The sequence below is a fragment of the Martes martes genome (genome assembly GCF_963455335.1).
Source record: "Martes martes genome assembly, chromosome: 11".
Taxonomy (NCBI): domain Eukaryota; kingdom Metazoa; phylum Chordata; class Mammalia; order Carnivora; family Mustelidae; genus Martes; species Martes martes.
Genome location: NC_137899.1, coordinates 63,010,425 through 63,021,792, shown reverse-complemented (window position 1 = coordinate 63,021,792; position 11,368 = coordinate 63,010,425). Strand labels below are relative to the sequence as shown.

Sequence of the window (11,368 nt, the reverse complement as noted above, 5' to 3'; positions counted from 1 at the left end):
ACAGCAAACCCCAGCGGGGCCTCCACACAGCTTAGACAAAGCACGCCCTGCCCTCTCACTTCCCTCCCGGCACCTCCCTGCTTCTCCCCAAAGACCCACAATAAGATAATACAACAATCCAGCCACGACTCGTGCCCAGCCCACGAGTGTGCAAAACAGGCCCTCGCGTTGTCACCACCAAATGCCTGGCACATAAAGAGAAGGGGTCTCCTCTTCACCAGCGCTGCGGAGGTAAGACAGTCCCTGAGCTGCTCTGGTCCTGAGCACGGGGGTGGGTGGGGGGATGGGGGTTGGGGGAGGGATGGGACACAGAGGCTGGGGACCAGCCACCATTCAGTATCTACGGCCCTCCCTGGCTTCTCCCTGGGCCAGGGCAGACACGGGAGGAGCTCACTCCCCAGTCCTTCCGTGCAAACACCCACCTCTGCGGGGCCTGCTCAGAGCTCCGGCCCGGCCCGAGCAGGGGCCAGCACTGGACCACGCTCCTGCGTGCTCGGCCTCATGCTGCTCCTGGCTCCTCACGTGGCTGGGCTGGTGACAGAGGCTCCTGGAGGCCAGTGCTCTGCCTCTGGGTGCTCAGTACCACTGTTGGGAGCTTGCTCAGTACCTTGCTCAGTACCACTGTTGGGAGCCTTTACAGAGCAGTCCTTAACGTCACATTCCTTTTGAAAACCAGTAGGTTGCAAGCCCATGGAATCAGGGAGGCTGCAACGGTGCAAATTTCCCTTTATGAGTGACTGTTTTTCCCAGTCGTACCTATCCCCTCTTGCTCTGGAACATGAGGGCCTTCCCAGGCTCTGCCCACCCACATTTGGGGCGGGGGGGTGGCGCAGGGGACTATACCTGGTCCCTCGGCTCATTCTCATCTTATTGCCCTCTGTGGCAAGAGGTCCCTGCCTAGAAGGTTCTTCCCCATATCCACCTGGCCAGGTCCACATGACCATCCTCCTGGGGCCTCATAGGGATCCAGGTCTGCCCTGGGACAGGCTCCCAGAGGGCCGGTGTTGCTCTAGGCAACACAGCTTACAAAGCCTGGTGCCTTAGACCTGGGGCCAACACAGAGAAGCCAGGCTGGACTAGAAGCCCCACCAGGGACACTATTGGACCAGAGGCATCTCCTGTTTGCAGAGACCGCCATTAGATGACCTCTTAGCCCACAGGTCTCTAGGGCCCTGGGCGACCATCCCTGTTCCTACCCCAGCCATGAACCATGCAGACCTCAGGCTTCCTTTGCCACAACAGAACAAATGAGTCTCTCCATCCTCAGCTTGGGTTTGACTCCTGCTTTATAGAAAGCCAACTACCAGAAATAACGAGTTCAGGATGCCCGGGCTGACTGTATCACAGGCTTGACGAGGGGACAGGTGGCCCAGTGGGGAGCAAGGGAGGGATGCAGACAAAAAGCACACAGGCGGTCCAATCCTTGGCAGTCATGGCTCAGCTGGGAGGGAGCCGTAAGCAGCACTCTGGGCCCTCATCACAGTCCTGGGGGCCCTTCATGGAAGGGGCAGGGAGGTTCTGGATGCTTCTGCAGCACTGCTGGCTCAGAGGGGGGGTGACACTCTTCTGAGAGACTTGTCCCTGAGGCCTGGGACTCAGGTGTCACCCCCAGTGATGAATGGTGAAGCCGTAGGCTTATGCACAGGAAGGGTCACAGGATGGGGTCTGAGCCGTTCCAGTTCACCGCTGCCCCCTTCCACCTACAAGCAGAGTAGCAGATAAAGAGTCAGAGCTGCCCAGGCCCACACAGGAACCATCTCTTGCCCTCACTTACCTGAAGGTCCTGTCTTAAGGGCTTTGAGGATTTCTGGTTCTAACCTCCCTACCTCGCCCCTCCACACTCACACACAAACCTATACACCAGGCCCCCGTGAAACACAAACATACATAGGACCCCAGAGAGCCCAGGAGAAGATAGAAGGGGCAGGACATTCATTCGTTCATTCATTCATTCTTGCCACAAGTGTTTTTCGAGAGCCTGCTGTGTGCCTAGCACTGCAGGGCCCTGAGCTGATGGGCGTGGTCCATGTGCCCGAGGACACAGCCACCTCCCAGGGTGCCTCATGGTGGACTTGACAGCACATGGGAAGATCTAGATAGGGAGAATCCTCGAGGGTTCCAGGTGCCAGAGTCTAGAGAAGGCAGGAGAGAGGTGTGGCCCACGGCAGGCAGCAGGCAAGGTGGCACCGCACAGGACCTGGGAGCCTCGGAAGGATTCTGGGCTTTGCTCTGAGAGCCACGAGAAGCCAGTGAAGGGCTGGGAGCAGCTCAGTAAAACACAGATTTGCATTCTTTTTAATTACTTGATGAAGTCTTAAGAAGCAGTATCATTTAATGGGCTAGATACAATTTTAATACCAGTCCAATTCCAAAATAAAAGTTAGCGGAGGTGAGACCACAAAATGACCCAACACTTAATTTTTGAAAAATTTTTATTCACTTATGTATTATTGAGTGTGTGGGGGGAGGGTGAGCAGAGACAGAGAGAGAGAATCCTAAGCAGGCTCCATGTCCAGTGTGGAGCCCAGCACAGGGCTCAATCTCATGACCCCAAAATCATGACCGGAGCCTAAATCAAGAGTCAGATGCTTAACCAACCGAGCCATCCAGGCGCCCCCCAGCATATGACTTGACTACACGGCACACTCGTTTTCTAAAGCAGCCCAGGGGGATCACATTTCTAGCGGATGGAATGTTCCTGCAAGACCTGATCCTGGGTACCTAAGAGATACACATCCGTCCTGAGATCCAGGAACTTTGGAAGCAGATGTGGCATCGACCTCAACAGCAGTGCTAGGGTGCAGGGTTCGAACCCAGGCTCCCGAAACGCTTTTTGCAATGTTGAGGCTGGCGGAGGGAGCACACTGTTTCAAAACCTGACGTTTTTCTTCTGACAGAAGTCAACACGTCAATGGCCAACAGAAGGGGGCGGGGGGAAGGAAGCTTTCCTCATTTTAACTGTGCTTCTGCTTTGGAGAGTCCCAGCTGCCTGAGGTGGGAGCTGCGACAGGCGAGTGAACAGGGTCTCCCAGAGGAAGACTGGTGCCCCTCCTGACCAATCGAGAAGTTCCATGAGGCTTCAAGCAGTGGTTGGTTGTAAACCCAACCTTCTCCACCTTCATGAAGAACGCAGACTCCCTCTGAACTTCTTTCTCCTTCCTTCCTCAGGCTTCTGCTCTTCGTCTTTCTTCACGACCGTGCCTTGCTTCAGTGGCCGCACCAATGTCTCTGGCTTTTCTTTTTTTCTTTTTTTTTTTTTTTCAAAGATTTTATTTATTTAATTGACAGACAGAGATTACAAGTAGGCAGAGAGGCAGGCAGGGAGAGAGGAGGAAGCAGGCTCCCTGCTGAGCAGAGAGCCCGATGCGGGGCTCTATCCCAGGACCCTGAGACCATGACCTGAGCCGAAGGCAGAGGCTTAACCCACTGAGCCACCCAGGCGCCCCTGTCTCTGGCTTTTCGTTGGAGAGGGACAGCCTTCCAGAGGCAACGGGACTCGTACTCACTCTGCTCTTACCAAATTACTTCCCTCTTGATTATAGGCACCCTCCTGGCATCTGTAAAGACTGTATTTTCTTCTGTTGAATTTTTTGCACACCTTTGACCAGCCCCTTCCTCTTCAAAGAAGCAAAAAGATTTCTCGTCATTCGAAGACAAAAAATCGTGGTGGTATTTCTGTGTGTCTTGCTCCCATTGGAAGGGTTTGGTGTGGGAGATACTTGGCCTATCGTCTGTTTTGGAACAATTACTGTCCCGCTCTTCTCTGACCCCCACCCACCCACTGTGAGGATAGAAGGAATGTGAGAATTTAGTGTTTGTCACAGTCCAGACACAAGATGCAGCCCTGCCCTGCATTGTGCATGCCAGTCGATGTCCTGAGACATTTTTATCCGGTCTGTATATTAACGCTGAATTGCATCTTTTTATTAAAATCCTCAGCATAAAAGGCTGAAATGGGTAGATGGTAGGAGAAAACCTGCCAAGCCAAGACTGTTAACACTGTTTTAGAAAACTAGTCCTCCCAAAATACCTCTGCGTGCTCTTCAGTGTTATGGATGATGCCCTGTGATGCCAAGAGAGCCCACCCAAATGGGGTGGTACAACTTTTTGACAGCCAACCCTTTCCTTCCTGTGTCAAAGCCTGGGAGATACCCTTCACACCTGAGCCATCGGACCCCGGGGAGCCTTCTGGTCACAGATGCTCAGAAGTGGGTCTGGATGTGTAAAAAATTATGGACACATTCCTTGGTGTTTTCTCTAGACTAAGTGTTGGAAGACCGACCTTAGCAAGACGCACTCCAAACATAACCTGTAACGAGACACATAGCCCTCTTGTGCTCATCTACCAACCCTGACTCCCCTTCACTGTCAGTCATGTCATGTGAAGGGAAATGGTCGGTGCCATTGCTCCCCCGGCTGGGGGGGACTTAAGTGATTCTGTGGTGTCCGCATGCTTTCGACTATTTCCTGAGCTGCTACGGGTCAGCCCTGGGGCAGATCCAGAGGGATCTATTAGGTGCTCTGGGGCTGAGCCACTTTGAGGGGCTCCACTGGCATCAAAGCGTCTGTCACTGCTTGAGGAAGAGGCAATGCGACTGTATCTGGAGACCACCCACGTGGCTGGAAGTCAGACCATGCCTCGGTCATCAAGCAGCCACTGCCCGCGCTGTTTTGTGCTGGGGCCTGATGATGTCACAGGGTGGCCCCTATAGGTGCAGCCAGTAGGGAAGACAGATGCAGCTCTCAGTCACACAGCTGAGCAGGATCTGGGGGGTAAGGCTGGCTGGGAAAGCATGGTGCTGACCACGGGTTCCCAGGGACTAGGCAGACTTAACTGTGCCAAGTGTGTCAATAGTGTGTCAGCAATACGAGGCAATGTGACCTGGGGCTTCATCAACTCTACCATGCAACTTGAGAGTTTCAATTTTATTTCTCTGTTCATCATCTTTGCAGTTTTGAAGCATGTCACTAAAACCTTTCATTGTTCTATTAAGATATACAGGTGAGTATCAGCCTCTGTAAGTTTCTTATCAAAGTCTTACACACTAGGGCTATATCCTGAATCCAGACCCCCCGGAAAGCAGCAGAAAGGAGACATGGACAAGAGCGACATTCTGCCCGTTGCCTAGATCCAGGCAGGCATTAGGGTCCCAGACTGCAAAGGGAAAACTATTGCCCAGACCAGAGTGGTCTCTTGTCCCAATCATGGTAAGAATGGGCAGGGGTGGGGGTGTGGGGCGGGAGTCAGAAGTATACCAGATGGGCGTCTGGGTGGCTCAGTGGGTTAAGCCTCTGCCTTCAGCTCAGGTCATGATCTTAGGGTCCTGGGATCGAGGCCCGCATCGGGCTCTCTGCTCAGTGGGGAGCCTGCTTCCCCCTCCCCCTCCGCCTGCCTCTCTGCCTACTTGTGATCTCTATCTCTGTGTCAAATAAATAAAAAAAATCTTAAAAAAAAAAAAAAGAAGAAGAAGAAGAAACACACCAGATTTCTTGTTACCATAAGGTCTAACCTCAACCTGGTCCCCAAACCCTTCTCTCATCCCTCTCCATCCCTCCCAGCCTTCACCCTCCGCACTCTGACAGGCAGAGAGAAGTTCCTTCTATGAGCTCCCCATTTGCAAACAGCTCAGATCCTGGCAACATGGGGTTTGGCTTCAGTGCAGGGGTGAGTCACATCTCTCTACTACTAGAGACATCCATGCCATCCCAACAGTCACTGGATCTTACAGTTAGGTGGTAGGAGTTAATGCTTAGTTTCGAGGCTTTTTACCATGGTAAACCCCATCCCAGCTAACAGGTACCAGTGAGGGGGAAAGTATTAGAAGCAGCAGAGAAAAGTAGTTTACAGTTGATAGAAAATCAAAGCAGAGATGTTTTTAAAATGGCTCCCCTGAGACACAGGGGAGCTGTGTTTGGGTGAGGATGAATGGTTCCCTGGTAGGAAAGTCCACGGCCAATTACAAGGACAGTAAACAGAGCTCTGTGTATGCAATTAGGGCCTGGCAGAGGGAGGGCAGGGATGAAACGGACCTGCAGACAGCACAGCGGGCAGAATGAAAGCTCACTCTCCCAGGGTTAGTTCAGAAGGCTGAGCCTGAGAGTTCCCAGCAGGCTTTCTCGACCTCAGACCACTGACATTGTGGACTAATTTTTATTCTGGGGCTGTCTTGTGCATTGTGGGATTTTTAGCACCCTCCTTCCCCCAGCTGCGATACCCAAAAGATGTCTCCCAACATTGCCAAATAGTCCCTGGGGCACAAGATAACCCAATGGCTGAAGACCACTGGCTTAGGGGTCGAGCTCCAAGAAGATGCTGTGGTCCCTGGAGCTCAGGGAGGCTCAGCATCACAAACACAGCCCACCTCAGGGCCACAAATGAGGCCCTTCCCTCCCCAGGGCCATAAACCACAGCTGAGCAGGGGTTGCCTGCTCCACAGACTTTCAGCATTGATGACACTAGTGTATCCTGGGGACAGATGCCTAGTAGAGCCGGTATCAGCAAAGAGAAGGGCACGGGCCAGGTCTTAAAGCTCTCATCAGAGCTGACCAGTAGAAATACACCACAGAACGCTTGCTCACTATGGGTTTCCAGGCAAGTATCCTGTTGTGCAAGTTCCACTTCCTGTACTCTAGCCATGGGGAGCAGAACATTCTGGAATGAACCCCATAGGCTATCCCTCCCATGCAGGCCTTGGCCTGTGCTGTGCCCTCCACCTGGAACAACCATCCCTCATCCCCACCCACCATTCTTCAGGATCAGATCCAAGACTCCTCCTTCTAGAAGTGTGTTCTGACCCCCAAGCAGCCTGGGGGTCCTCTCTCAGCACCATATTGTCATGGGGTCTCCCTCCCCCATGAGACTGTGAGCCCCTCAAGGACAGAGCTGGTATCACTGGCCTCTGTCCCTCTGTCCCCTCCAAGACATCTCAGGGCCGAGTGCCACTAAATGAACACAGCCCTCCCCAGCAGCTGTTCCTTCTGGGGCCCCAGGGGCCCAGCACGGAAGCCTGTCTTCGTTCACACTGCGGTCTCTCTTGCCTTTGACCCAGGCAGTCACAGAGCCCAGCCCATGGCCCTTGTCTTCTCTTGTCCCTTCCCCTATGCCTCCTCCTGATTATCCCTTCTCCCCACACACGCACGTGCACCCCCGTGGTCTCCAAAGGAAAGGGAATGCTTCTGCCTCTCTTTTTTCAACCTCACAACAGCTCAGGGAAGGGATCCTTCTACCTCATCAACAGGTGAGGAAACTGAGGTGTGGAACAGAACCAAGCCTTCTGGAGGTCATACAATGTGATGACAGCAGAGCCAGGAGTGAGGTATTGTATCATGGTGTTGAGTGTTCTGTGAACCCAACCAGGGCAAGGAACACAATGGGCAAGTGTGTGTGTGGGTTGTGGGGCAGGGAATCAAGAGATCAGCTAGGGCCACAGGAGCACCCAGGAAACTCTCTTTTGGTGGGTGAGAGACACTGTGGACAGGGTACCTGGGCAAGAAGTGTGTCAGCTGAGGCACGAAGACTGGCACAGCACCCCCCTCCCCCAGTGGGTGTGGGTACAGCTGATGGACCTGGGCACTCGGCTCCAGCCCCTGTAAGGCACTGTTCCCAGCTGAAATTATATTTTCAATTTCTTGTCTGAGCCTCCAAACAGAAACATCTGTGGCCCAGCCCCAGGCCCTGGTTATGTGTTCTTTCCTCTTTCCTCTGGACCACTGACAACTGTTTCATTCTCTCCCACTCTGGCTAGGCTGGAAGCTTGAGAGGTCACTGTGTGTGTCTTGTTTGGAAATGACCATAAATGAGTCTGTTTTTGCTGAGATGGTCAGAGAGCAGTGGGAATTGCGGGGCGGGGGGAGGTGGCGGCGAGGAACAGACCCCACATTCCTGACATGAGGGTAGGTAATGGGAGACTCCCTGAGGTCCAGACGTGGGTCACATTTGAGAGCAGAGATGGCATGGGACCTGGGATCATTCGACTTACGGTGCTCTTCCCCAGAAGCAAAACCAACAGTCTGGTCTTGTGTAATGTCACTGTGGTAACAAAGCCAGGTGGTGGGAAATCATACTGCCCGCTCAGTGACCTTCCCCTGGGCTGGGACAGTGCAGGCCTAAGCTTCAGGACCTGTGCTGTTTGTGACTCAAGGTATGGCCTGGGGCACAGACCTCCGCTCCGCATACCCTGACATGTGAAAGGAAGGGCCATCTCAGGTAGCGTCTAAGGGCCTTTCCGTGGACCTCAGCAAGCTTCCAGATGGCCAGGGGTGTGGTGTGCTCCGTGCTGGCTCAGGGTGAGCATCAGATGTCCTTAGCAGTCAAGAGAGCTAGGTTTAATGGTACGCAGCACATTTCTGCCTGGATTAGGAGAGAGTGGATCATGAACTTGACTTCTATGCAATTGTGAACTCTCCCAGAGCAAGAACCCAGAGTCTCATCTGGCTGTTTCTTCCATGGAGTCCAGCCCAGGGATTCCATGAGGTTGAAGTGATGGGCCCAGGGGTCTGGTCATCTTGCAGTAATGACCTGAGATGTGGCCTGAGTTCAGGCCATGACGCCATATGTACCCTCTTCCTGTCAGGGTGGGGACCTCCTATGGGCAGCAGGGCTCATCCCCCAAGAGGCAGGGCCCTTTCTCCCCAGGGTCTTCACTGACCTTGAAGGCCACTTTCCCAAGTTTCTCCCTTTGAGCTGTTCGAGAATCTGGGATGAAAACAAAATGCAAAGCCTTTGTAATCCAACCCCTTGGAACAGGATTCCAGGAGGCTGGGCCTGCTGTTTCCCATTACAGTGGTATGTTATCTGATGGGTACTGGACGGAGGGGGGGGGGAAGCAGCATTCCCACTATTCACTCACCCACTTAGCTTTTCTGAGAATGATGCTGGGAAAAATCTCACGACATTAACTTCCCAGGTGGACCCACCATGGTGGGGCAGGTCGGAGAGGTCATAGGAGAGGCAGACAGCTGGTTTTAGGAAAGTCCTAGCAGAGGATGGATACTCCTACCTGGGGGAAGGTGGGGGATGGGGTGGGGCTGCCCCCAGAGCCAGCAAGGAAAGACCCCTGGCCCGGAGTATTACAATAGGCCAGATGCTCGAGGCTCAGCACTTCACCTGACATCTAACTCATAAGACAGCTAGAAAGGGCCACAGAGGGGTAGATGCTGCCCTCACCCGGCACCAGAAGTTCTGAGTGTGGTCCTGGGACAGCAGCACCAGCAATTCCCAGGCCCCTAGCTACGGAACCTAGCTACGGAACCAGAACCCGTGGGAGTAGGACCCACTGATGTGTGCTCTACCACATCCTTCAGGGATGCCCGCTAAAGCCTGAGGACCACACTCTTCCCAATGGCTGAACCACAGATGGAGACAGGTGTATCAGAGTACCGATCCCCACACCCATGAGGGGCTAGGTGGCGTCTGGGCCCACAGAGCCGCCAGGCCAGTTGTCCCAAACCCTGTGTGCTGCACAAATGTGATTTTCTATCTGTGACAAAGGACTAGGAAGCACAGCTAGAGCCACATGCTGACAGTGAGCAGGGACAGAAAAGGGCAGGGCAGAGACTCAGCCTGGACCATATGCCCCAGGCCAAGGGATCGCTCCTGGCTGTAGGCAGTGACCCCATTTTCCCCCATCACTTCACGGCACACACTGACAACTGGGATGGGAGGAGCCCTGGGAGAAGAGGACAGCTGACAGAAGAGGAAGAGATGCTCCCGGCCCATGCTCATGCTCCGATGACCCTGGACTGAGCTCCCCGACAGAACAGAGCCCCAAGTCACTGTTAAGCACTGGACAGTTAGGGCTGAGCCCAGAATGTCCAACCCCTAGGCTGGAGGTACTGGTGAGTCCTTCAGTGGAACCATTCCTGGAAAAAGAGGAGTGATTCCGGATGGGGCTGTTGGAGAGGTCCCAGGTGGTGGTCCCCTACCTCCCCTACAGAGACAGTTGAAGGCCTTTGGAGTCGGGGAGGTGGGCGGAGCCTGTGCCCAGGGTGTGGTCCACAGCCCTGCTTGGGAGGCCCACCTGCAGGAAGGATGCCCTGTGGCCTCTTGCCCCATCCTGAGGAGGGTGCCAAGGCCAGTGTCACCTCCTCTTTCCAGTGCTGCCCTTCTCTCATCACCTGGAATGAGTGGCCCTTTGTACATGAAAGGAAAGCGACCTGCTTGGGCCTTTAATCCGCCTGACGAAAGAAAAGCCAGCACATGACCCCACAAGAATGCTTTGTCCCTGGCTCGGTTGGCAGGCAGGAGGATGGATGAACAGATGGACGAATAGATGGGGTCTAATGAGGATGCCCCAGCATCTCCCACATTCCCTCCCTGGGGTTTCCGCCGTGACTGAGGCTCCAGCCAAGGGCTCATGAACCTGAGGCTGGGCAGCAGCCCAGTCTGTGAGCGAACCCCCTGGGTTGCAGGTGGTCGGAGCCCCAGCATTATCCATGTCCTGCACCCCAAGTTAATCACTTTACAGTTGGGGACATGAGGTTCCGTCTGAGGTCACACCGTGGCACAGGGCCAAGACACTACCTGTGACAGCTGTTTACAGAGCACCTGGCAGGATACCAGGTGCTCTCACAACAGCCCCGCACTGGGCTCTCCATTTTACCTGTCTTACAGCTGACAGCGTGAGGGACACATGGGTGAAGAGTGGAAAGGATTCAAACTCTAGAACCCACACTGACCATGTGCAAGTTCTAGCACTTCCCCAGAAGGCACTGGAATGTAGACTTCCTTTCTCCCCAACTTGCTCCTCCCACTGCATCTGAGGCCTCCAAGTCATTCCGCAAAGGCTTTGTGAAGGGCCTGTCTGAGGCGGGGGGTGCGGTGGGGGGGGCAAGAGGGGGCGGGAAGGGGACCAGAGCTCCGACCCCACAGCCCCCCAGAGTACTGTTTCCAGCCCTGGGGCCCAGTCAGTGGGCTCCTGAGTGAAGGGAGCCCCAACTCACCCTGAGCCTGAGCTGGAATAGGGGAGACAAGGACCTCCCACCCTGTGTCTGAGGCTATAGGGCACCTCTGCTCAGGGTTCAGAGGGCCCAACCCACACCAACAGAACGAGTGGGGCTGCTCCTCCTGGACACAGAGGGCGCTGCTGCGACAGGAAGCCATCTCAGGGCTACCCCCTGGGGACCGCAGAAGAGCTAGGCCCTCTCACCTTCCTATCCTGCTCAAACTCCTCCCGTCCCCTCCCCCACCCGTATCCTACCTGTCCTTCCTCCTGACCGGACCTCACAGCACTCACTGCAGGTGCCGGTGACTGCCATGAGCAAGGATGGACCTCAAGAAACACCTACTCACCCCCCCACCCCTGCCACAGGGGCAGCCCCAGAAGCCGTCTGAAGACACAGTCACCTCACAGACCACACGCCTCTCCAC

At 54.5% G+C, this 11,368-nt stretch overlaps 1 protein-coding gene across 1 annotated transcript in view; it reads right to left on the bottom strand.

Annotated features, from left to right (window-relative positions):
- Positions 1–1,269: 1,269 nt before the first annotated feature.
- Positions 1,270–11,368, bottom strand: part of MINDY4 (MINDY lysine 48 deubiquitinase 4) — a 102,729-nt gene continuing 92,630 nt past the window's right edge. Inside the window, exon 17 of the mRNA XM_080818148.1 lies at positions 1,270–1,732. Within this exon, the coding sequence (XP_080674274.1) occupies positions 1,681–1,732 (52 nt within the window). The 3' untranslated portion in view covers positions 1,270–1,680. The remainder of the gene's footprint in view (positions 1,733–11,368) is intronic.